Source organism: Molossus molossus, unplaced genomic scaffold, assembly GCF_014108415.1.
Source record: "Molossus molossus isolate mMolMol1 unplaced genomic scaffold, mMolMol1.p scaffold_m16_p_5, whole genome shotgun sequence".
Lineage (NCBI taxonomy): Eukaryota > Metazoa > Chordata > Mammalia > Chiroptera > Molossidae > Molossus > Molossus molossus.
The window spans coordinates 111745279-111767873 of record NW_023425388.1 but is presented as its reverse complement, the minus strand read 5'-3'; the positions used below and the strand labels follow the sequence as shown (position 1 = coordinate 111767873).

At 36.2% G+C, this 22595-nt stretch overlaps 1 protein-coding gene across 1 annotated transcript; it reads left to right on the top strand.

The window, feature by feature from the left end:
• Window positions 1-103: 103 nt before the first annotated feature.
• On the top strand, window positions 104-21458 carry PLSCR5 (phospholipid scramblase family member 5). Its single transcript, XM_036243679.1, has 7 exons — window positions 104-116; window positions 5684-5847; window positions 11174-11216; window positions 12874-13094; window positions 15694-15855; window positions 18800-18961; window positions 21420-21458. Exons 1-7 carry the CDS (start codon window positions 104-106, stop codon window positions 21456-21458), a joined length of 804 nt encoding a protein of 267 aa, XP_036099572.1.
• Window positions 21459-22595: the final 1137 nt, after the last annotated feature.

Genomic DNA, 22595 nt, shown 5'->3' with positions numbered 1-22595 from the left:
GACACCTTCTGAACTTTTCTTCATGCTGTGTTTCTCTCTTTGCTGCAACAAGAGAAGCCTTTTCTTTCAACCAGGCTGTCTTTGAAGTGACTCAGAAATCTTCATGGCCTCCAAAGGTAAGAGTAATGGAGCCGGCTAATAACTTTTTCTTTATATTTTGACTAAAAAGCTAGAGATTGATACTTTAAAACCTGCCATTTGCCTCTTTTAAACGTTTTTACGTGTTAACTCGAAGGAGCATGGTGAATTAAATTTTTAAAAACTCTCTATTCGGTAGAATGTGAAACTTAAGCTCTAAACGGTGTCTTGTTTATCATAAATGTAAGCGTAGGGAATTGATAAGAAAAGCTTCCTAGCAAAATTTAGAATGGGAATGTTTAACGCCAGGCACAAGGACAGATTGATCTTCCAAGTTTAAAGGGATTTGAAGAAAACTTTTCACACAAAGGTGAACAAGTGTTGAGGTACAGTTCAGAATTCTTAAATTTTCCATTTCTTGTGTAAAGCACATGGTGCTGTCATTTATTATAATGAATTCAACATGTGTTATTGGTAAATCTTAAAATTTTAATGGACAAGAAATAAATATTGCTAAACTATGAAGCAAACCTCTTTCAAATTTTCTTCAACAGTAAGTTACATATATAAGCAAAACATAACTAATTTAAGCAAGCAGATTGATTAGGCACTGGAGGGGGAGCTGTTAAGTTTGTCCTCAAATCCCTGAAATTATATAAATATCATTAGCGTTGTTTAACTTTTCTTACTACAAAGAACTTCTCAAAAAGATGAGATGTGGTTGTGTTTTAAGGTAATGGATTGCAACCCTACTAAAAACACTTGTGAAATTATATAAAAATGAAATTGAAATGTGTTTCCATTCCATTATTAGAAAAATCTATTAAATGCTAAGCTATAATAAAAAGTTTTATCATAAAGAATTATGATTAGTAATTAGTGGAAACCTAACCTAATTACAAATAGGATAATAGAGTCCACCAATTTAAAATGTCCTAAATTAAATTAATGAGTTATTCAAAGAAATGTGTATATGTCTTTGCTTCTTTTATCAAAATACACTTTGGATGTTATTTAACATGGAATAAGTAAGGTACCCTTTTATTTTTCATCAACATTTAATGTATACCAGTCCCTGAGTATCATTGGAAAAGCTCAAATAAATTGTAAATTATAGACATGAAACATCAAAATCATTTCTTTTAATATGTGCTTCATGTTTATACTGAAGACATACAAAAAAAATATTGACGAGTCTTTTCTTTCATTTAAGACTAACACTGAGACTTAGTTCAAAACACTTCATCGCTTTATAAAATAAGAGTTTGAGAACAACTATAGCCTGTAAGGTAAAGAGTTGCAGAGTACTTGAAATATTTATAAGCTAGTTATACATTTTTAAAACAGTAGATAGAAATTCAAAGCCAGATGGAAATTCAAAGGAGTTTCTTCTTTATCTGGTGGTCTGAGTCTTTGAAGAAACTGTGACTAGAAAGCAATACTCTGATCAAAATATGAGGGACCGACCAAGAAAGCAGTGATGTTCATTAAGGATGAATATTCAACACTAAACTTAGAGGCAAAACTTCTGGAGAAAAGCTAACACTCCTGCAACCTACTCAAAATAACACATGAAGTGGGTAAAACATCTGTTAGAGGCCGTAGACTACTTAAAAGGAAAAATGAAGCATCCTTTTGAATTAGAAATCATGTTTGAGGTGGCAAGTTGAATTATCATCATTATTTACTTAAACATTTTTATGGACAGTTTTCTTCAGATATATTTAAAGATATTATTTGTAACATCATGAATGTTCTCTGGCCTGTGAAAATATATCGGCAACAATCATTTCCCCAGGGAACAGAGGCTGATTAGACATTTCACACATTTTGTAGGCAGTTCAATTGGCATCACTAAACCAAAGAGCAGTCTGAATAGTAGACGTCATTAGCACCGTAAAAAAATGTTTGTATAGCCCTGGCCGGTTTGGCTCAGCGGTTGGAGTGATGGCCTGCAGACCAGAGGGTCCCAGGTTCAGTTCCCACTAGGGGTATGTACCAAAATATACATATATATATATATATATATATATATTCACACACACACACACACACCACATACATACTTGTATGGCCTGCAGTCACCTGTTAGAGTAAATAAACACAATTTAAGAACAGGTTGGTACCAAACTTTGTTTTTAAGTTTGAGAAAAACACATTTTCCAGGATAATCAAACCTGAACAGAGTTCTCTCTAAAGGCTGCTCCAATGTGAACTGACATTTCAGAAGAGGAGGCGAGTGACTTCAGAATGGAGATCCCAAGTCTCTGCCTACGAAGCTACTCATCAGTACTTTGGACATGATCTGCTCTGGGCCCCAAGTGTATGCATTCCTCTGGACCTGCTGTGAGGTCTAAGAACCTTTAAAGACCTGGTCAGGAATATAGAGCCACTGGCCAGACACTCAGTAACATACTGCGTTTTGTTACAGCAGACATAGGTTACGTGATACAATCAGAGTAATTTGCTAATCTTTTTTACAGTAAAATTGCCAATGAGAGAGAATCTAATCATCTTCTACCAGCTATTATTGGAAATCGATTCCTATACATGTGATTTTTTAATTGAAGGACACAGTGCCTGATGGGCACCCAACTTAAGCTCTACGATTTTTAAATAAAGGTGCATTTGTGCAACTACCACCAAGATCGAGATAGAGAATGTTTCTGGCACCTCACAGAATTCGCTTTCCAGTCAATAGCCATGTGCCTCTACTTCCAAAAAGAAGCACTATTCTGAATTTTATCTTCATGAACTAGTTTTCCCTAGATTACGATTTTGCCTGTATGTTTCTCTGAAAGTCAATGACAACGGTATTTGGGGCACTAATGCTGAAGAAAAGATATCTGTTGCCTGTTATTCTCCTGTTGTTATTGCTATACTGGCCATTAGCTCCCTCCCAAATCCGACCCGGTGCTACACAGTCTTCCTCTCAGGTTGCCTTTTGGGGTCCCATGCAGCCTCCTTCTCAAGAGCAAGGGGACTTGGTTCTAAAACCTCTGTCCTCTGCCCAGATCTGAGAGTTCAGGATGGGGTCCTGGTGGGAAGCAAACTGCTATGTTATGGGTATGGGTCTGTTTTACTAGGGCCAAATGAAAAGTTTGTCTCCATACGGTCTTAAGCTTGAAGCTTGTCCAAATTCGAAATGCCACAGAGCAGTGCAAATGGCCATCTGTTTTTGTCTATCCCTGCTATTTTAAGATTAAATAAATAAATAAAGGAGTCATCTGCTATTGTTCCTCATTAACACCATATCTACACACAGCTGTAATGACGCACCATTGACTAGAAACAGTTTATCTCCGTGTCCAAAGGACCATTCCTTTTATGCCTATGTTTCCTCACCTTTAAAAAAAAATCCCTAAGTGCTCATCCTGGCTATACTTGAATTCTCCTAATGAGGAACTCAGTATCTGCAAAGACAACTCGGTCCTTTTCCAACTTTATGTTTTAGAGATTTAAAAAGTTTCAGAAAAATACTCTCCCACACACATCCCCAGCTTTGAGCGTGTCAGTGCCGAAGAGACCATTCTAATTTATTATGAATTACACAGATGTCACTCTCGCTTTAGTGTGTATACAAGAATACTTGTTCAAATCTTTGTACAGTTGTAACAAATTATTACCATTTTTTTTGTCCTTCCCATTCAGCTGTCTTCAGAAGAGTCGGAATTATTTGTCTATATAATGGCTCTTCTAATATTTGAAAGGACCTGTCACGAATCTTACTAGACACGTACACTGATTCTAAAACTTCATAGTGTTGGTTAAATAAATGCTCATGTGAGAGCTTGCTAATTAATGGATTAATAAAATGAGAAGTAAAAACACTGATAGTTTTTTTGGGGAAGAAAATGGTATCTATTGAGGGAGGTATCCAAATGGCAGTCATGTAAAAAAAAGAAAAAAATAATAGTAGAAAGAGTATTATTTAACAAAGAATACTTTTGCATGCACTACTTACTAAGGCTTATACATAATTTTACACAGGCTCCAGACTAATTTAGAGTAAATAGCAAATCTCCAAATTTCAGTCTAAGAGATCATTGATATAAAAATACTCTTACCTAGCAATAATAATAACAATAATAAAAAAAAAGTGATCTTTTTTTTAAAGAAGCCAAACATTATGGAAATTTGTAATTATTTTTCTTTTGTAATATTGAGTTAGCTACAAAGTGATTCATATTGTCCAAAAACATGTTAGCCCTGGCTGCGTAGTGCAGTTGGTTGGAGCATCTTCCTGATAAACCAAAGTTGCAGAGTTGACCCCTGGTCAGCACACATACAAATTAATTAAATGCATCAATAGGTGAAACAACAAATTGATCTCTCTCTCTCTCTAAATCAATAATTTTTTAAATTATTAATGCTTTTATATAAAATATTGAGAAACCTAAGTTTAATTAGATATAATATTGCCCTTAAGAAGCTCATAAATTAGTTATGGGTATTCTCATAGTATGTATAATTAAACCATTAGTTCTCAAAGTATATAATCAGACCAGCATCATTATCTTACCTGGGAACTTATTAGAAATGGAAATTTCCAAGCGCCACCCCCCACCCCAACTACTAAACCCGAAACTCTAGAGTGGGGCCCAGAAATCTTGTTTTAACGGGCGCTCCAGGTGGTTCTGGTGCAGGCTAAAGAATACCAACCACTGGTCGTCACAGTGTGAGTGATGAGGACACAAAGTATTCTTGGGAATTATGAGGCACCCTCGTAATATGCGGGGAAGGGAGAAGATGCCTTGAAAATCATAATTATGATTCAGGACCTGTGTCTGAGGTTATCCTTTCATGAGTAGGAAATATTTAGTCCCTTTTACCATTTCTTTTCCTTTCTTAGTTTATACTTTTTTTAGCTCTTTTGACAGAGGTTTTTCAGTCTTCAAAAAATATATTTTCTAAACTCATGTACTTTGCCCAAATTATCCAGCTTTTTCTCACAACGACTACTACCAATCTTCTACATTCATTTTCTCTGGTTTCAGGGTCAAGTGGTGGTGACAGTAACTAGGAGGAAATGAAGTAAAGGGCAGTAGGAGAGAATCTACCCACTGAATTAAGAAGTAACAAATAGCCCTGGCCAGTTTGGCTCAGTGGTTAGAGCGTCGGCCTGCGGTCCGGAGAGACCCGGGTTCGGTTCCCGCTAAGGGCACGTACTTCGGTTGCAGTTTGTCCCCGGCCCTGGTTGGTCGTGCGGGTGGCAGCCACTCTATGTGTCCCTTCACGTCGATGTTTCTCTCTCTCCTTCCTCTCTCTCCCTCCCACTCTATCTGTACAAAAAATGGATCGGGTGAGGATAAAAAAAAAAAAAAGAAGTAACAAATAACCCGGCCAATGTGGCTCAGGGTTGAGCGTCGGCCCTGCACCAAGAGGCCGCCAGTTCGATTCCGGGCCAGGTTGTGGGCCGGATCCCCAGTGAGGGTCATGCAGGAGGCAGCCAATCAATGTTCTTTCTCATCAATGTTTCCATCTCTCCCTCTCCCTTCCTCTCTCCCTAGAAAAATCAATAAAGAAAAAAAGAGTCACAAATATAAGAAAAACTAAACCAATGGCCTGGATTTAGATATAATCTGGGATGTTTATTCTCTTGCAGATGCACAGAACCAACGAAGGAGAGGTCCGCCTGGTTTTCTTCCTGGAGCCTCAGACCCAGACCACAGCCTCCGCGTCCTGCCTTCCAGCCCAGAGACCCGAGCGCAGCAACCCGGTCACTCTCCGCCAGGCAGCCTCCCTCCTGGGCTAGAACACTTAAGCCAGGTGTTCTCAACTCACTATTTCTATACACGTTTTCCCTTAAAATAAATGCAAACATGGTTTCTTGCTTTTCAGCCAAGGCTGCAGAACTTCGACAAATAACTTACTGAAGTGAGAGTTGGATTATAAACCATAAACTTACTTTTAAAATTTTTTTTATGCATTTCTATTCTGAGGGAAGACATTTATGTTTACATTTATTACCACTTCTAGTTTCCTCATTTATTTGCAAAATAACAAGGCTGACCATTTTTGATTGAGCTATTTAGCACATTTGTCCTCCTGCTTATTGCTCAAGGTGTCAGCAAATTTATCCTCAAAGAACTGTCTAATACGTATGTCTAGACACCTACAGCTATTTCATTAAAGAATATTTATTAAGTACTTGCTAAACGCAATGCATATAAAAAGCATAAAACCTAGCCCTTTTACCCAAACATTCTGTAACTTAATTGGTAAGACAAAAAATGTTGATAAAAAGTGCCAGGCTGTGGACCAAAGCCAGATAAGCTCACGACTGTTACGTGTACAGGTACACAGAAGAGGAAAAGGTTGTTACACTCCATGAGAGGTTTCTGCAATGAATTGACAGGTGGATAGAAATCCAAGGGAAAGCAAACACCAAGTTGATAACATTGTCTTTGACATTGCTGCATCACCAGGCCAATTTGCCTGAAAAATCATATTATTATTAAATATAGTCACTAGTCATCATTGGAGGTTGGAGGGGAAGCAGTGATTCAAGCTTTAGAATAATTCAATCAAGAAATATCATCTGAGCTTTGTGACACATGAATAGCGATTATATTTTTATACATTGTTGCTTTGGTATTATATCCTACCAAAGATTAGAAATACACTAATATTGAGATGTCAGCACTTCTGCTGCAATTTTCAGCTTGTTTGGCATTCTTTCAAACTATAAAGTCTATCTCCTTTATCAAAATCAAATCTCTGTGTTAATTCCCTTAAGGTACAAGAGATTTCTGTTCTGCCTGATAGGGTTTAAGCTGCACACAGCATATGTTGCTGGGAAAATGTTTATAATTGCAGATGCTTTCTCCAGAAACCCACTGGCAGACAAATGTACTTTGGAGACTGGGGAGCTCAGGGAGATATGTAAAAGAGCTGGGAAAGCGAACCCACCATCTTCCATCTGCAGAAAGGATCAGCTGTAATAGCTGACTAGAGTTGATTAACTGCTGCAAGCTGTTTGGGAACATTGTCAGACAAGGTTTTGCCAAGGATAAGAGTGATATACCAGTGCCAGAGGGCTGAGGTTTGATGATCACATATGGTCATCACATATTCTTCTTCCATCCATGAATGATGACACACCCAGAGCCAGATGCTTGACATGAATACATTTTTTCTTCACATTTAATAAATAGAGGTATAAACTCATTGGCTTCAGTTCTAAAACGAAATCAATTTTCCAAGACTAAACCTTTGGTAATATTTTACAGGACACAAAAATGGTACAGCAAATTGGTGAATATTTTACTGCAAAGGTAAAGGTAATTTATTCACTTTATACTAAAAGAATACATTTGTTTTAAAGCAGTATACATATAACATATAACAGGATGAATGACCATTTTAAAAGCTTTATACCACATGTTTGTAAAAGACATATATAGAATGAATTTTTTTATACATTAACTTTTCTCTAAAAACCATAAGAATTAAGTAAAATTATGACCTTTTGGAAATAGTACATTATTCAATAAATAAATAGAAAAATATACCAAAAATACAAAATTTTCTAAATTAAGAAAAAAATCAAAGCAAAATTTTTTAAAATAATTTATTTTCTTTCAATCAAGTCTACCCAATCACTAGTAAAATTTTGTTTTTATTTACAATTTGTAAATAAATTCCCAGGTGTGTGTATATGTATGTTTTTTTCATGTAGGTTAAACCTAAGAATAGAACTAATAGCTTCTCTTTCCAGATTAGATTAAGAAGTTCATAATAGTCAAAGACATTTTATTCTATAAGTGTCAAAGGATAATTATTATAATTTAGTTCTTGTAGGTAAAAGTAGTGAGCTATAGTCTACAAAATATGTGTAAAGATTCAGTTTATTTTGAAGTGCAGTTGACCCTTGAACAACTCATAGGTTAGGGACACTGACCCCATGCATAGTCAAAAATCCACACATAACTTTTGAGTTTCTCAAAACTTAACTAATAGCCTTACTAAAAACACAGCAAATTAACAAAGATTGTGTTTTATATGTACTATAAACTGTATTTTTACAATAAAGTGAGCTAGAGAAAAAGAAATGCTATTTAAAAAATCATAAGGAAGAGAAAGTATATTAACAGTATTTATTGAAAAAAGATCTTCAGATAAGTGGACCCATGCAATTCAAACTCAGGTTGTTCAAAATCAACTGTACATATATTAAGTGCAATGACTGAGACCTGAAACCTGATACGTTGCAGAGAAGAATGTATTATTAAGCTATATATCCAAGGCTGTCATTAGACATCCGTGCTATAGCTTTCACATCTCAGAAGTGGTTTATTCGCCCTGACACCTGAATAGATGATTTGATGGAATTTAAAGTTTAAACTTTCCAGTTCCGAGCTCATCAAAGGATGGAAAGAGCCCATTTGGACCATGGTTGATAAGTGGCCAAGGACTAAAAGGAAACTATAAAAACAACCAAAAGGGAGACTCTCAAATGTAGGAGGTTTTCTCACAGAGGCAGATCAAATCAAACCAGATGCTATTCCAGAAGATGGGATGAATATACGAGTAGAGAAAATAGGGGTGATAGGTATTGAGAAGTTCCATAGTATACTTAAGAGTGGTTGCTCCCAGTTTCTAAGACTGCTTTAGTGTTGCCAGGGCACCATCGTGGAAGGTATGTCAAAATTGGCTACAGCACAGCCTGGACTCAAGTCCCAGCCAACTGCGGTTCTTAAGCAAACTCCTTACTCTGTCTGGGATTGTTTCCTCACATGTAAAACATATTGGTATCTATCTCTGAGTTCCTGCCCCCTATGCCTTCATTGCACTGATGTCTGTGTACATGGGTTATGCATTTATGCATATCAGTTCTTTGGTTAATCTCTTCTCACTCCCCACCCCATCTTCCCTCTGAGAATCATCAGTCTGATCCATGCTTTCATCTTTCTGGATCTATTTTGTACATCAGTTTATGGTTCATTAGATTCCATATATAAGTGAGATCATGTAATACTTGTCTTTCTCTGACTGGCTTGTTTCGCTTAGCATAATTCTCTCCAGGTCCCTCCATGCTGTATCAAAAGATAAGAGATCCTTCTTTTTGACAGCTGCATCGTATTCCACTGTGTAAATGTACTACAGTTTTTTAATTCACTCATCTACTGATGGGCACTTGGGGTTATTTCCAGATCATAGCTATTGTATAGTGCTGCTATGAATACAGGGGTACATACATTCTTTCTGACTAGTGTTCCAGGGTTCTTAGGATATATCCCTAGAAGTGGGATCACTTGGTTAAATGTTCTGCCTATTTTTCAATTGGATTGTTTGTTTTTTTATTGTTGAGGTGTATGAGTTCTTGATATATTTTGGATATTAACCCCTTGTTGGAACTGTAATTTGCAAATATCTTCTCACATTTGGTTGGTTCTAATTTTTTATTACCATAATTGTAAACGTAGGTATGAGAATATCTTAAATCATGTTATATTTCGGAAAATATTTTTTGTAAATATTTTCTTAATCTATCTTTATTGTTTAAAGTTTTACAAATGCCCCCTATTTTTCCCCTTTGACCTTTTCACCTCATACCTGCCCCACCCCCACCTCCAGACAGCCTTCGCTGCACTGTTATCTGTATCCATTGGTTATGCATATATGCATATAAGTTCTTTGGTTAATCTCTTCCCAATGCTCCCTTTCTTCTGAGGTTCATCAATCTGTTCTATGCTTCCTTGTCTCTGGATCTATTTTGTTCATCAGTATATTTTGTTCATTAGTTTCCACATATAAGTAAGATCATGATACTTGTCTTTTTTTGACTGGCTTATATTACTTAGCAAAATACTCTCCAGGCCCCTCTATGCTGTCTCCATCCTTCTTTCTTACAGGTGTATAGTACTTCATTGGGTAAATATACCATAGATTTTTATTCACTCATCTACTGATGGGCACTTGGACTATTTCCAGATCTTAGCTATTGTAAATAGCACTGCTATGAACATAGGGGTGCATATATTTCTGATTTTTTGTAAATCTTAAGAGGCTATTTGCACACTTTTAACAATAACAAGATTTGAATTAAAGAAATATTAGTTTAACTCCACCTCAGTATTTACAAGGAGAATGAAGGAAATAACATAATTTCCAATTTTCTGAGTTTGTGATGCCCACTCAATGCCAAATATCAGTCATGACTACTTCAGTTTAACAGTTATGTATGAGTTTACGAAAGTGGGAGGAGAATTAAGTAAATTTAAAGGCAAAATAAAAAATTAATTACTAGAAAAGATAAATGATCAGCATTATATTCAACGTTCATGACCTCAAGTACTAAATGTCAGATTTGAAATATATCCAAATGAAATTCATTCATTCTAAAAACATATTTTTAAAAACAGTTTGCATCATTGACTCTTTAATATAGTTCTTTCTCAATTGTGTGGGTAGTTCAGCCCTGTAAATTGACTTCCTTTCTAATTACATAAGGCAAATTCATGACTTTAGTGACCTAACTCTTATTCTGGTGAAACTGGTATTTTGTCAACATCGGCAGGATTTCTGTTTTTGTCTAGTCCAAAGGAAGGTGTGAATGATAAAATTGCCCCGAGTAAGCTCTTCATGCTGTGACAAAGAGGGTCCTCACTGAGCTATGCGTGACTGTGTGGGCAAGTTAGATGGAGTTGGGAGGACGGGCCCGACATTCAGATCCTCATTGTTTATTTCATTTCCTTATTTTCTAAAAAGGGAGATGACCTTTGAAACATTGTGGGCATTATTATTCAGAGATTGTTTTAAAATGTTCTCAAAATATCGTTTCCAACAGCTACTCTTTATCCCATTATCACAAAAAGAGAGCATAGTGAGTTCACCACAGTTCCTGTCTATCATCTGGGCAATTTGGCCTTGGAATTCTCAAGGTCCCTGTAACTTTATTTTCACTTGAATAAAAAAGTATTGTACTTTCCTTTTTATTATAAAATGTGAGCTGTATTAGCTGTTTTGATAATAGGGAACATGAAAATCACCTAATTTCATCTAGTCTAGTAAATAGGTTAATAATATCTCCAAAAGTTTTCAAAGTGTTGTGATGTGATATTTTTTATCTCTTTTATGTCGTCCTAAACAGTTAGACCTGATAATTATACACCAGCAGGTGGAGCTTCTCGGAAGTAAGTATATTCTCTACTTGTTAAAATTGTCGAAAATATATTAGGTTTCAGAAGTTTCTATACATCCAAATATTTTATAGAAAGTTAAGTTAAATGTTTAGAATACCTTTAGGTCAAAAGTAGTGCTGTTTTGTTTTATTTTTTAAAATAAACATTGAAAGTAAATTATTAGGCTGACATAAATAAACGTAAAAGCATAAAACTCTCCAAGTCTTTGGTAATATGGCCATTAGAAATCTAACATTATTTTTTATTTTAAAATAATAAAAAAGTGATAATTTTTATGGTTTCTAATATTTTAAATTTTTATTAATAATTCCAGAAAGGGAAATCAAGTTTGAGACTGAATTTTTAAAAAAATCATCAAAACAAAATTCCACTGCTTTATTATTTCATCAGTGATTCATCAAATGTGCAAAATATTTAACAATAAACAAATTTACAAGTATGACTAACAGAATACAAATTATTTGAGTATTTTTTGTTCTTAAAATACTATATTATTTCTAAAATATGCCAAAATTGAAATAGATAGCAGAATAGCATGCAGCTGTAAATATATTGTCAGATAGATATTTTAGACAAAATTCTTGCTATCATATGAGTTGTCCAGATACATTTTATATCAATGACAGAATTATTATTTGAGTGCAGTATTAGATTATTCTTTACAGCATTGCTTTCTTAGTTGAAAAGTGATATTGCATGTTTCCAAGTAGATCATGTATCTAAAATAAAAATGTATTTTTTAAAAATATGTTTTTATTGATTTTTTAGAGAGAGAGAGGACGGGAGAGAGAGATAGAAACATCAATGTGAGAGAGAAACATCACTCAGCTGCCTCTTGCATGCCCCCTACTGGGGATCAAGCCCTGAACCTGGGCATGTGCCCTGACCCAGAATCAAACTGGGACCAGGCCAGGAATCAGTCCATGGGACGACGCTCAATCCACTGAGCCACACTTGCTGGGGTAGAATCAAAATTTATTAATCAGACAGATTGTTCTCAGAGTTTACTTTGATTTCCATGGAGAAGTCCTCAAATTTTAAAGCATGGAAATAGATGTGTGTGAAGAAGATACCATGTTCTTATAAATAATCTGTCACTATGGGTTTTTTTTTAAAAATGTTTTTATTGATTTTAGAGAGAAAGGAAGGGAGAGGGAGAAAGAGAAAGAAACATCAATGAAAGAGAACATTAGTTGGCCACCTCCTGCATGCTACCTACTGGGGACTGAGCCCACAACCCGGGCATGTGCCCTGATGGGGAATCGAACCAGTGACCTCTTGGTGCATAGGTCATCACTCAACCACTGACACACACCAGCTGGGCTATGCTTGTTTTTTTTTTTCCCAATAATACTACCCCTTTTACTTATTGTTTTTCTTTATTAATATTAGAGAGAAGAAGGGAGAGGGAGAAATAGAAATATTGATGAGAGAGAACATCGATTGGCTGCCTCCTGGATGCCCCCCACTGGGGATGGGGCCCACAACCTGGGCATGTGCCCTGACCACGTATCGAACCGATGACCTTTTGGTGCATGGATCGATGCTCAACCACTGAGCCACACTGGCCAGGGCCCCTTTAACTTATTTAAAGGCATGATAATAAGCACAACATCATTTTGATGAATTTTCCTTTTTGCTCCATCAGTGATACTTGGCACTGAAACTTCGAACAAATATGAAATTAAAAACAGCTTGGGACAAAGAATATACTTTGCCGTGGAAGAAAGTGTGTGCTTCAATCGTACTTTCTGTTCCACCCTGCGGTCTTGCACCCTGAGGGTCACGGATAACTCCGGCAGAGAGGTGATCACAGTCAACAGGCCCTTGAGGTGTAACAGCTGCTGGTGCCCTTGCTACCTACAAGAGGTCAGTGGCTGGCTCTGGTGTGCTTTCTTCCCTACCTCTGGAAAGATTAGCAATTATTTCTTTAATAAATGGCATTCATGTGGAACTATGGGGCAATTAACCTTTCCATTGTTTGAATTAATACATCACTCTTTTAGAATCAGAACAGCTTGAAGATTTGATAATTCACTATTTTTTTTTCCTTTCCAACCAAAAATGATAGTGGCTTCTGTGATGTTAATTGGTAAAGACAGCTCATGCATCATGTAAATGAGACATATCTTCCTGAAATGTGTTATTAGCATGTAATTGTAATATCTACGAGTTCCACCATTAAGCAAATTTACCCTTTGTCCCTTTGTCTTCTCCAACTGTAGCAAAGTTCGGGAAATGCTAAGTGACACTGAACTCTACTGAGGTGTTCTCTCTTGGTTAAGTAATATTATTTAGTACAGAATGTCCCATGGCATTCACTCATGTGTGACAAACATCAGGTTTGGAAAAGACTACGTTATTGTTCTAGAGGAAATTATTCAGTGATTGTATTTTAATATATAATAGATTCCATTGCTATTTTATGAACCTGTAATAATAACTTTCATTTACTTAATGCAGGTAGCAAAGAACATTTACTGACTTTGAGATCTTCCATACCATTACCTCTCCATGTGCTGGAAAGAATAGGTTTTACTCTCCACATTTTGCAGTTGAGGAAACTAGTGCTTAGAAAGGGGAGGTGACCCCCATGATCACATATCTAGAAAGTATCATAAATGGGACTTGATCCAGGTGTCTTTATTCAAGCCTAAGCATCTCTATGAAGGACCTGTGTTTATGTACTTGACTTAGCACAATGGAAGTAAATATCAACGAAAGGAGGATAATTAGGGATTTTTTTCTCTAAGTCTTTAACTATTTATAGCTAATCACCTGGTTAAGTGATAAGGTAGCTAAGGTACTCATACATGGAGCCCAAGAATTTCCATCCTCCTACTGAGGGTATCTGAGATCTAATATGCCTCAACATGGTATAGTCAGTATAATCACAATATATGCCCATTTTAATATTTCTGATATAGATGTTTTATTTTTACATAGTTAGTATCACATAAATTAAACATAGGATGTATCTTTTTTTTTTAATCCTCAACTGAGGATATTTTCCCATTTATCTTTAGATAGAGTGAGAGGGAGATAGTGAGGGAGAGAGAGAGATAAAGAGAGAAACATCAATGTGAGAGAAACATATCAATCAGTTGCCTCCCACACGACTCCTACCAGGGCTGGGGACCAAGGCACTTGCCGAGGTATTTGCCTTTGACCAGAATTGAACCCACAACCCTTTGGTCCGTGGGCCAATGCTCTACCCATCGAGCCAAAGTGGCCAGGGCAAACATAAGATGTATCTTGACACCCATTAATAATTTTAAAATTTTGGTCATAATCAAACCAATAACTTAAAAAGTGATCCCAGAACAATTCTATGCAATTCTAAGCAGTTATGCCAAAATCATCTAACTCTATGCAAAAACACTATAGACATATATGTAAGACTATGACTATGAACTTAATAAATAAGAAAAGGCAAAATGAAATCTGATGCTGGATTTAAAAGCAAACAATTTTCATTATTTGCTCCTACTTCCAGCTTATTTTACAAAGGATTTGATTTGGCCACATAAACCTACTGAACTACATTATGATGGGAAATAAAGAAAACAGAATTAAGGGTAAAATACTAAAGTAAAGTTTGAAAAGCAATAATTGCTAGTCTTTACCATTTCAGGAGAAATTAAACAGTGATCATATTGGTGAATAATAACTGAACTCTGCAGAAGCATTTCCTTTTCATAGAGACCCAAGTAGCTGGAAGTTGACAATCTGAAGAGAAAAAAAATTATGAATACTAATAATTGATAAGAGGATTAAAAATAGATGTGTGCTATAGCATCAACTGAAAGGGAGTTCAGATTTGGTTCCTCATGAGAAACAGTTTACCATGCACGACCAACTGTTGTAGTTGGAACAAAAATGTCAAAGAAGCCAGTATCCCAGAGTCAAAACAGAGTTCTGGGATATGTTCTCTTTGGGAAAGTAACATCAAAGACATAGACTTTTAGTGCATAGTCCCAAACATATTCTGTACGATAACTTTTTTGGTTTCTATAAAATATGAAAATAACACTGGTTTGCTTTCTTAGAAGCGGATTATTTAAAATGATTTGTAGCCCTGGCTGGTTTGGCTCAGCTGTTAGAACGTCAGCCCCCTGGACCAAAGGGTCACAGTCTCAGTTCCTGGTCAAGGGCACATACCTTGGTTGCAGGTTTGATCACTGGCCCCTGTTGGGATCGTCTGTGAAGCAGCCAGTCATTGTGTCTCTCTCACATCAATGTTTCTCTCTCTCTCTCTCTCTCCTTCCCTCCCTCCCTCCCTTCCACTCTATTTAAAAGTCAATGGAGAAATATCTTTCGGTGAGGATTTAAAAATTTTTTTTAATGTTTTGTAGAATATGAAAATAACTTCATAAAAGTATATTGTTTAGAAGTAAATTTACATTATAATAAAATTAAAATACAATAACCTTAGAAAATCTTATTTTATTATTATCTCTTCTTACAGTTAGAAATCCAAGCCCCTCCTGGTACTATAGTTGGTTATGTTGCACAGAAGTGGGACCCCTTTCTACCTAAATTCACAATCCAAAATGCAGACAGAGAAGATATTTTGAAAATTGTTGGTCCTTGCGCAACATGTGGCTGTTTTGGCGATGTGGATTTTGAGGTATGATTGACAAAATAAAGAAAGTTTTCACTTAGGTCCTGATTTTTTGCAACATAATTCAATTCTTTTAAATGTTCAAATCATGAAATAACTCCAGAATAAATTTAGAAAATAATGTATATGTAAAATAATGTAATAAAAAATGATATATCCCTATAGTAGCTCATAATTTTAGAAACACTAAGGAATTTTTAAAACATATTACAAAACTCTGATGTATGTGGAAGTCTAACACCCACAGTATAAAGCAAATATATAGAGTTTAGAATCACATAAACTCCATCTTCTTTTCTGTAGCCCTGCTGGTAACGTACCCAGGTTAGATCTCTCCTCAGAAGCACGTTCCTTTATTTATTTATTTATTTATTTATTTATTTATTTATTTAATTTTATTTTATTTTTGTTACAGATGTTTCTCCTTTTTTACCCCATTGACACCCTCCTCCCCACCCCCCACCCCCCGCCCTGTCCCCGGCTTTGTTGTCCATGTCCATTGGTTGTGCGTACATGCATATAAGTTCTGTGGTTTATCTCTTCCCACCCTCCACCACCACCTCTTCTGAGGGATGTCAGTCTGTACCCTACTTCCGTGTTTCTGGGTCTATCCTATTCCTCAGACTGTTATATTCATTATATTTCATATATAGGTGAGATCATGTAGTATTTGTCTTTTTCTGCTTGGCTTGTTTCACTTAGGATAATACTTTCCAGGTCCCTCCATGTCGTCTCAAAGGATAAGAGATCTTTCTTTCTTACAGCTGCATAGTACTCCATTGTGTACAAGTACCACGACTTTTTTATCCATTCGTCTACTGATGGACACTTGGGCTGTTTCCAGATCTTAGCTATTGTAAATGGTGCTGCTATGAACATGGGGGTACATACATTCTTTCTGATTGGTGTTTCAGGCTTCTTAGGGTGTATTCCTAGAAGTGGAACCACTGGGTCAAATGGAAGTTCAATTTTTAATTTTTTGAGGAAACACCATATTGTTTCCCACAGTGGCTGCACCAGTCTGCATTCCCACCAGCAGTGTACTCGAGTCCCCTTTTCTCCACACACTCGCCAACACTTGTTGTTTGATGATTTGTTGATGGCGGCCATTCTGACAGGTGTGAGGTGATCCTCATTGTTGTTTTAATTTGCATCTCTCTCATGATTAGTGATGTTGAGCATTTCTGACACAGAAGCACGTTCTTTTAAAATACCACTAATTTAAAAGTTACGTTGGTAAGACTTGCTAACTTTGTTTTGTAAAACAATCTACTCTCACATAAATGTGTTCGTGTAAATTGAATGTTAAAAAACAGTAAGTAGTGCCCTGGCCAGTTTGGCTCAGCGGTTGGAGCGTCGGCCTGCGGTACAGAGAGACCCAGGTTCGGTTCCCGCTAAGGGCACGTACCTCGGTTGCAGTTTGTCCCCGGCCCTGGTTGGTCGTGCGGGTGGCAGCCACTCGATGTGTCCCTTCACATCGAAGTTTCTCTCTCTCTCTCTTCCTCTCTCTCCCTCCCGCTCTATCTGAACAAAAAATGTCCTCAGGTGAGGATTAAAAAAAAAAAAAAAAAGTAAGTAGTTGCATATTTAATCTGTGTCAATATGAACTATCATGACAGCTTTTCCTAGAAGTACATCTTAGGCAGAGGAAATGGTCTGATTTAAATTGTATGTTTACAGAGACATGGCAAGGAGTATGGTTCAGACTGACAGACCTCAGAGGAGAGGGATGGGAGGAGAAGGATGAGATAAATCAAACAACTTATATGCATGGATTCGTAACCAATGGACATAAGCAACAAAGCTGGGAGTCGGGGGGGTGGACAGGAAGAGGGTATCTGGGGGGGAGAAACATCTGTAACAAAAATAAATTAATAAAAATTGCAAAAAATATAAATTGCATATTTATTTTTCATTCATTCATTCATTTATTCATGTATATCACCTGGGACATTCAGTTTGTGGCCTCAGGGAACAGCATTCACATAGAGTACAATGTAAGTGTTGTGAAATGATATGTCCTAACTCCACCCTATTTAAAAAGACTTGGCATGGCTGTCCTAAGAGTAAAATATAAAATATGCATGCCATATGATCAAGAAGAACTTAGACGTAAGAGTTTTAGTATTCCCGGTAAAGGGATGTCCTAAGTAACTTTCTCTACTTTCCGAAATCTTCTACTGACATACTGAAAGTGAAAATTTATACTGAATCACTTTCAGCCTTTGAAGGAGAAACAGGCAGGCAAATGACGAGCTGATAAAGTCCCAGTGTGAGCTCCTTCTGGCTGAGGAGAACTATAGGATTTTTATGTCAAATTAGCCGGAAATCCCTGTGTGGTATATTAGGGCATTTAATGCACAAATAGGACTTATGGTTAGTCACAAAGGAATTATCTAGCAAATGTCTAAGTATAATATAAAAATGAGATTAAGCAATGCCTAATACTATTTAAATGTGTTTGTAATAACATCAGCAATAAATTGTAGAAGTTAACAAATTGTACCTAGAAGTGAAACTAATGTCTTTAAAATCTTTTTCTAACATCTTTTTTCTTTTTTTTTCAATTATGAATTGAGGTTTAAAATCTCCACCTCCAGTAAAGAAATGACCTTGTGGTTAGACCACATAATTGAGACCAGTACCTGCTGCCACCTTGTGGTCAGCTGGCCTTAATTATGGGTTGCAATTATATTCTCCATCTGTATACCAAAAAGAAAAAATAGTAATGATGATGGATTAGAAAACTGTCAGAAAAGCAAAATTCCTGAAGAGTGAACTGGAAAGTTAAATCTACAAACATGTTTATATAAAGGAATGAAGAACATCATGCTGTCATTTAGAGAAGATGGATACAATAATTTCTCTCTCTCGAGAAATAAACACATGAAGAAAGATAAAACCGTCTGTTTCCCTTTCAAATCTAAAACCTCTTGTTTTCTTCTTAAAGGTGAAGACCATTAATGAAAAGCTGACAATCGGGAAGATTTCAAAATACTGGTCCGGGTTTGTGAACAACGTTTTCACCAACGCTGACAACTTCGGGATCCACGTGCCCGCGGACTTAGACGTGACCGTCAAGGCAGCAATGATCGGGGCTTGTTTCCTCTTCGTAAGTAGGGTCCCAACGAGTGTGGCTGACTTTTTCTCTCCTTTTCAGTCGTCAATTACAAACACGCAGCGTTTACCCCAAAGACTGAGTTCTGCGGAGAAGGCTAGTCCAGGACCAGCCCCTCTCATTGCCTCAACACCTGACTTTCCCTTCTCTTTCAAGTTCAATTTAGTCTTTTTGCTTATTTTCACTTATAGTGAAAAAAATACGTAAACAAAAATATCCCAGTTATTTACCCTGTATAAGGTTCAGGAGAGTCGCCTTGCTCAACAATGAGCGAGGTGATGTTCAGAATGCGAGAAGAGTCTTTTTCGTGCCCTTTTGATATGCATACAGATACAGGTGGTGACAGAGATGGGCTAATATGTACCAGTTTCCACATTACAAAGATAGTATGTCTTTGTCCTTTCTTTCCAACTCCCAGCTTCATTAAAAACATTTCTTCTTCGGTGTGGAGGTTGGTGATAGAAGAAGTTAATAACACCTGTGCCAAAGGACTGGCGGTCTCCAGTTCCCCATGTCCCCCCAGTATCTCCCTCACTGCCCAGTATTTTCAATGCATTCATAAAAACTCATGGAATTTCAAAATAAACCTGCATTCCACCTCTCATATTTTGTTGTTGTTTAGGATCCTAAATCTTATGGTTATATCAATGTGCGCTGCGGTGAGGAAAATAATAAGCCCTATTTACTCAGTGTCTTGTAAAGACACTTGGAAAATGTATAAACTAAAAATAACTCCCTAGGAACATTAATGATGATTCTTAGAGAATGGATCATTTTAAATATATATATATATTTAATATATATATATTTTTTAATATATATATTTAATATGTGTAAATATATATAATATATAAATTTAAATATATATATACACATAGAGAGAGAGAGAGAGATTATTTCTTCAGAAATTTAAGAACAATTACTTTAACTTATCGATTTCCTACCATTGGTAGAAGGGAGAATTTTTATACATAGAGTACTAGGTTTTTATCCTTACTAAGTAGTCACATTCGATTCCCATTTTCTTCTACAAATATAACCAATTTTAGTCGATCTTGCCTGTCACCCAGTATTTCTTTCATCACCTGTTCTCCTCTACCTACTTGAGGGGCTACTTCCTGCTCACCTTTTCCATTCGGGTCATTCTGCACTTCAACAACAATCTCTCCAAGTACACACATGTATCTGCATATACACAACACAAACACACACACCCTCTTCCCCAAACTTTAATTTAGCCTTATTGATAATCCCTATACTTAATGTTTATTTCTAAAAAGAGGTCATCATGGATCTGTCTTACTCACCTCTTATATGTAACAGGCTGATGGCAAACATGTACTGTCAGCAAATCTCTACAGACGATAAGTTGGAGAAGCACTGATCTACATAATATCCCATCATCTGGAAGATAACTTTTGACTCCAGTGTCTGAATGAGAATCATACTCACAGAGAATATCTAATAGCTCCCATCCATTTTTTTTTTCCTTTTTACCATAATATTATAAAACATTTGCACTTTTTTGCCAACAGAGCTTTTAAAACAATTTCTCACCTGTAGTATCAACATAATTTACTGACCTCTAAGAATAAATTAATAGGAAGCATTATGTTTTTAAATTTTAATCACCTTGTGATTAAATTTAATAAAATTACATTTAATACTTTGTTGTAAGAGACCTTTAAGAAGCTGTTAGACCTGGCCGGTGTGGCTCAGTAGTTGAGCATTGACCCATGCATCAAGAGGTCGCTGGTTCAATTCCCAGTCAGGGCACATGCCCAGGTTGTGGGCCTGATCCCCAGTGGGGACATGCAGGAGGTGGCCCATCGATGTTCTCTCTCATCAATGTTTCTATCTCTTCTTCTTACTTCCTTTCTCTAAAATCAATAAAGAAAAGAATTTTTTTTTTAAAAAAAGAAGCTGTAAATGTGAGGACATTCTCTGATGTAACAGCAAAATTCATAAATACATCTTAATTTTTGTTCTTCTATGATTCAAGGCTACCTCGCCACAACCCATAGCTCTGACCTTGAGCTTCCAAAGTTCTCTCTGGTATAGTTTTCAGTACTTCCTCTGATGACTACCTAGTTACCGACTACAGAGTCCATGATGACATATCTAATTCTTGTTCAAAGGTCAGTGTCTGTTACAACTTCCTGCCCCGAACCAAGACAATCCAATTCTTCAGTCTTGATCACCCAAGTTTTGATTGATGATGCCATGCTGATTCACGTAAGGTTTTCAAGTCGCTTGTGCTCTGAAAATTAGACATACAAGTGTCATGAAGCTTAAAAATTCTTTTTTATTTTCTTCCTGATAAATCACATGTTGCTGGGACACCACTGAGAAAGAGAATTGCTCTTTGTGATCAAAGATTACATGTGAGACTCTTGGTGATACATTGTTGCCTTTTTGTAAATTCACTCACACTCAGTTCACTTATTTTTAGGACTTTATGTTCTTTGAACATTCACTGGCTGGATTATGACAAGAAAGATGACAAAAACAATAAAATATGCATAACATATTCCAGTAAGTAGAAGATAAGTTTAAATTTTCTCTTTCTCTTGAAGACGTTGACATTTGATGCTAACTGTTTTTCATTTTCTTCTAGAAACCTTTGGGCTTGGATTTCATTTCTGAATGGTTTTTAATTTCTGAATGGTTTGAGTATTTACTCATTTGTAAGAATATGTTAATTATTATATTTAATAAAATATAGTATAATGAAGCAGTTATTTGGTTGTGCGTGAATGATAGCTAAAGCCAAGATTACTGGCCCTAGCACAAGGTTGTTTTGAGAGATTACCATTCTTTCTTTTTATTCTTTTGAAGTCACTGCATGGGTAAGCATGAAAGATGAGAATCAAGGCTTGCAGCATCACCGATGAAATTCAATGTTTAGAGAGCACTTTGAAGTTTTCCTGGTACCAAAGCTGGTTACTAATCAAAAGAACTAGATTTCTAAAATATATTTTCATAAGTAGCCTTTTTTTTTTTTACTTTATTTATTAATCTTGTTATTGTGGTAAGACATTTTTACTTTATATTGGAAAAGCTAAAAGTTGGTTAAATATGTTTAAAGATGAGAAGGAAGATACATGAAATCAATTGGTTCCAGAGGCAAAGGGCACGCTTACATTCCATAAGGAAGCTAATATTTGCAAACCAAAGAATGCTTTAAAAACATACCCATGATAGAGAATTAAATATGCATACAAATAGACTTCTAAGTCAGTAAAAGCAGTGGTATAAAGCAGAAACTTTATCTATTTGCAGTGAAATTTCAGTTGAAATAAAAGGATCTAAGGCTCTGAAAAATGGACAACTTGGGGGCTTAAAAATGAACATACAGCCTCAATATATGAGGCAAAGGCAGAAGTCAAAGATCACGCTTAGTTCAGTTAACCGATGCCTTGCACTTGAATGTTTTGAGCCCTCCAGATGACAATGTCTAGTTACCCCCACATTTCCAAAAGCCACACAAGAAGAATGTCTCTTTTTTATGAATGATGATAGTTCTTCTCTCCTTTTGAGAATAGGGAAACGGATTTGTTTAACAAAAGGACCCGGTAGCCATTTAGACTCGACTTTAGAATTACACAAATACCACCCAAATTTCCAC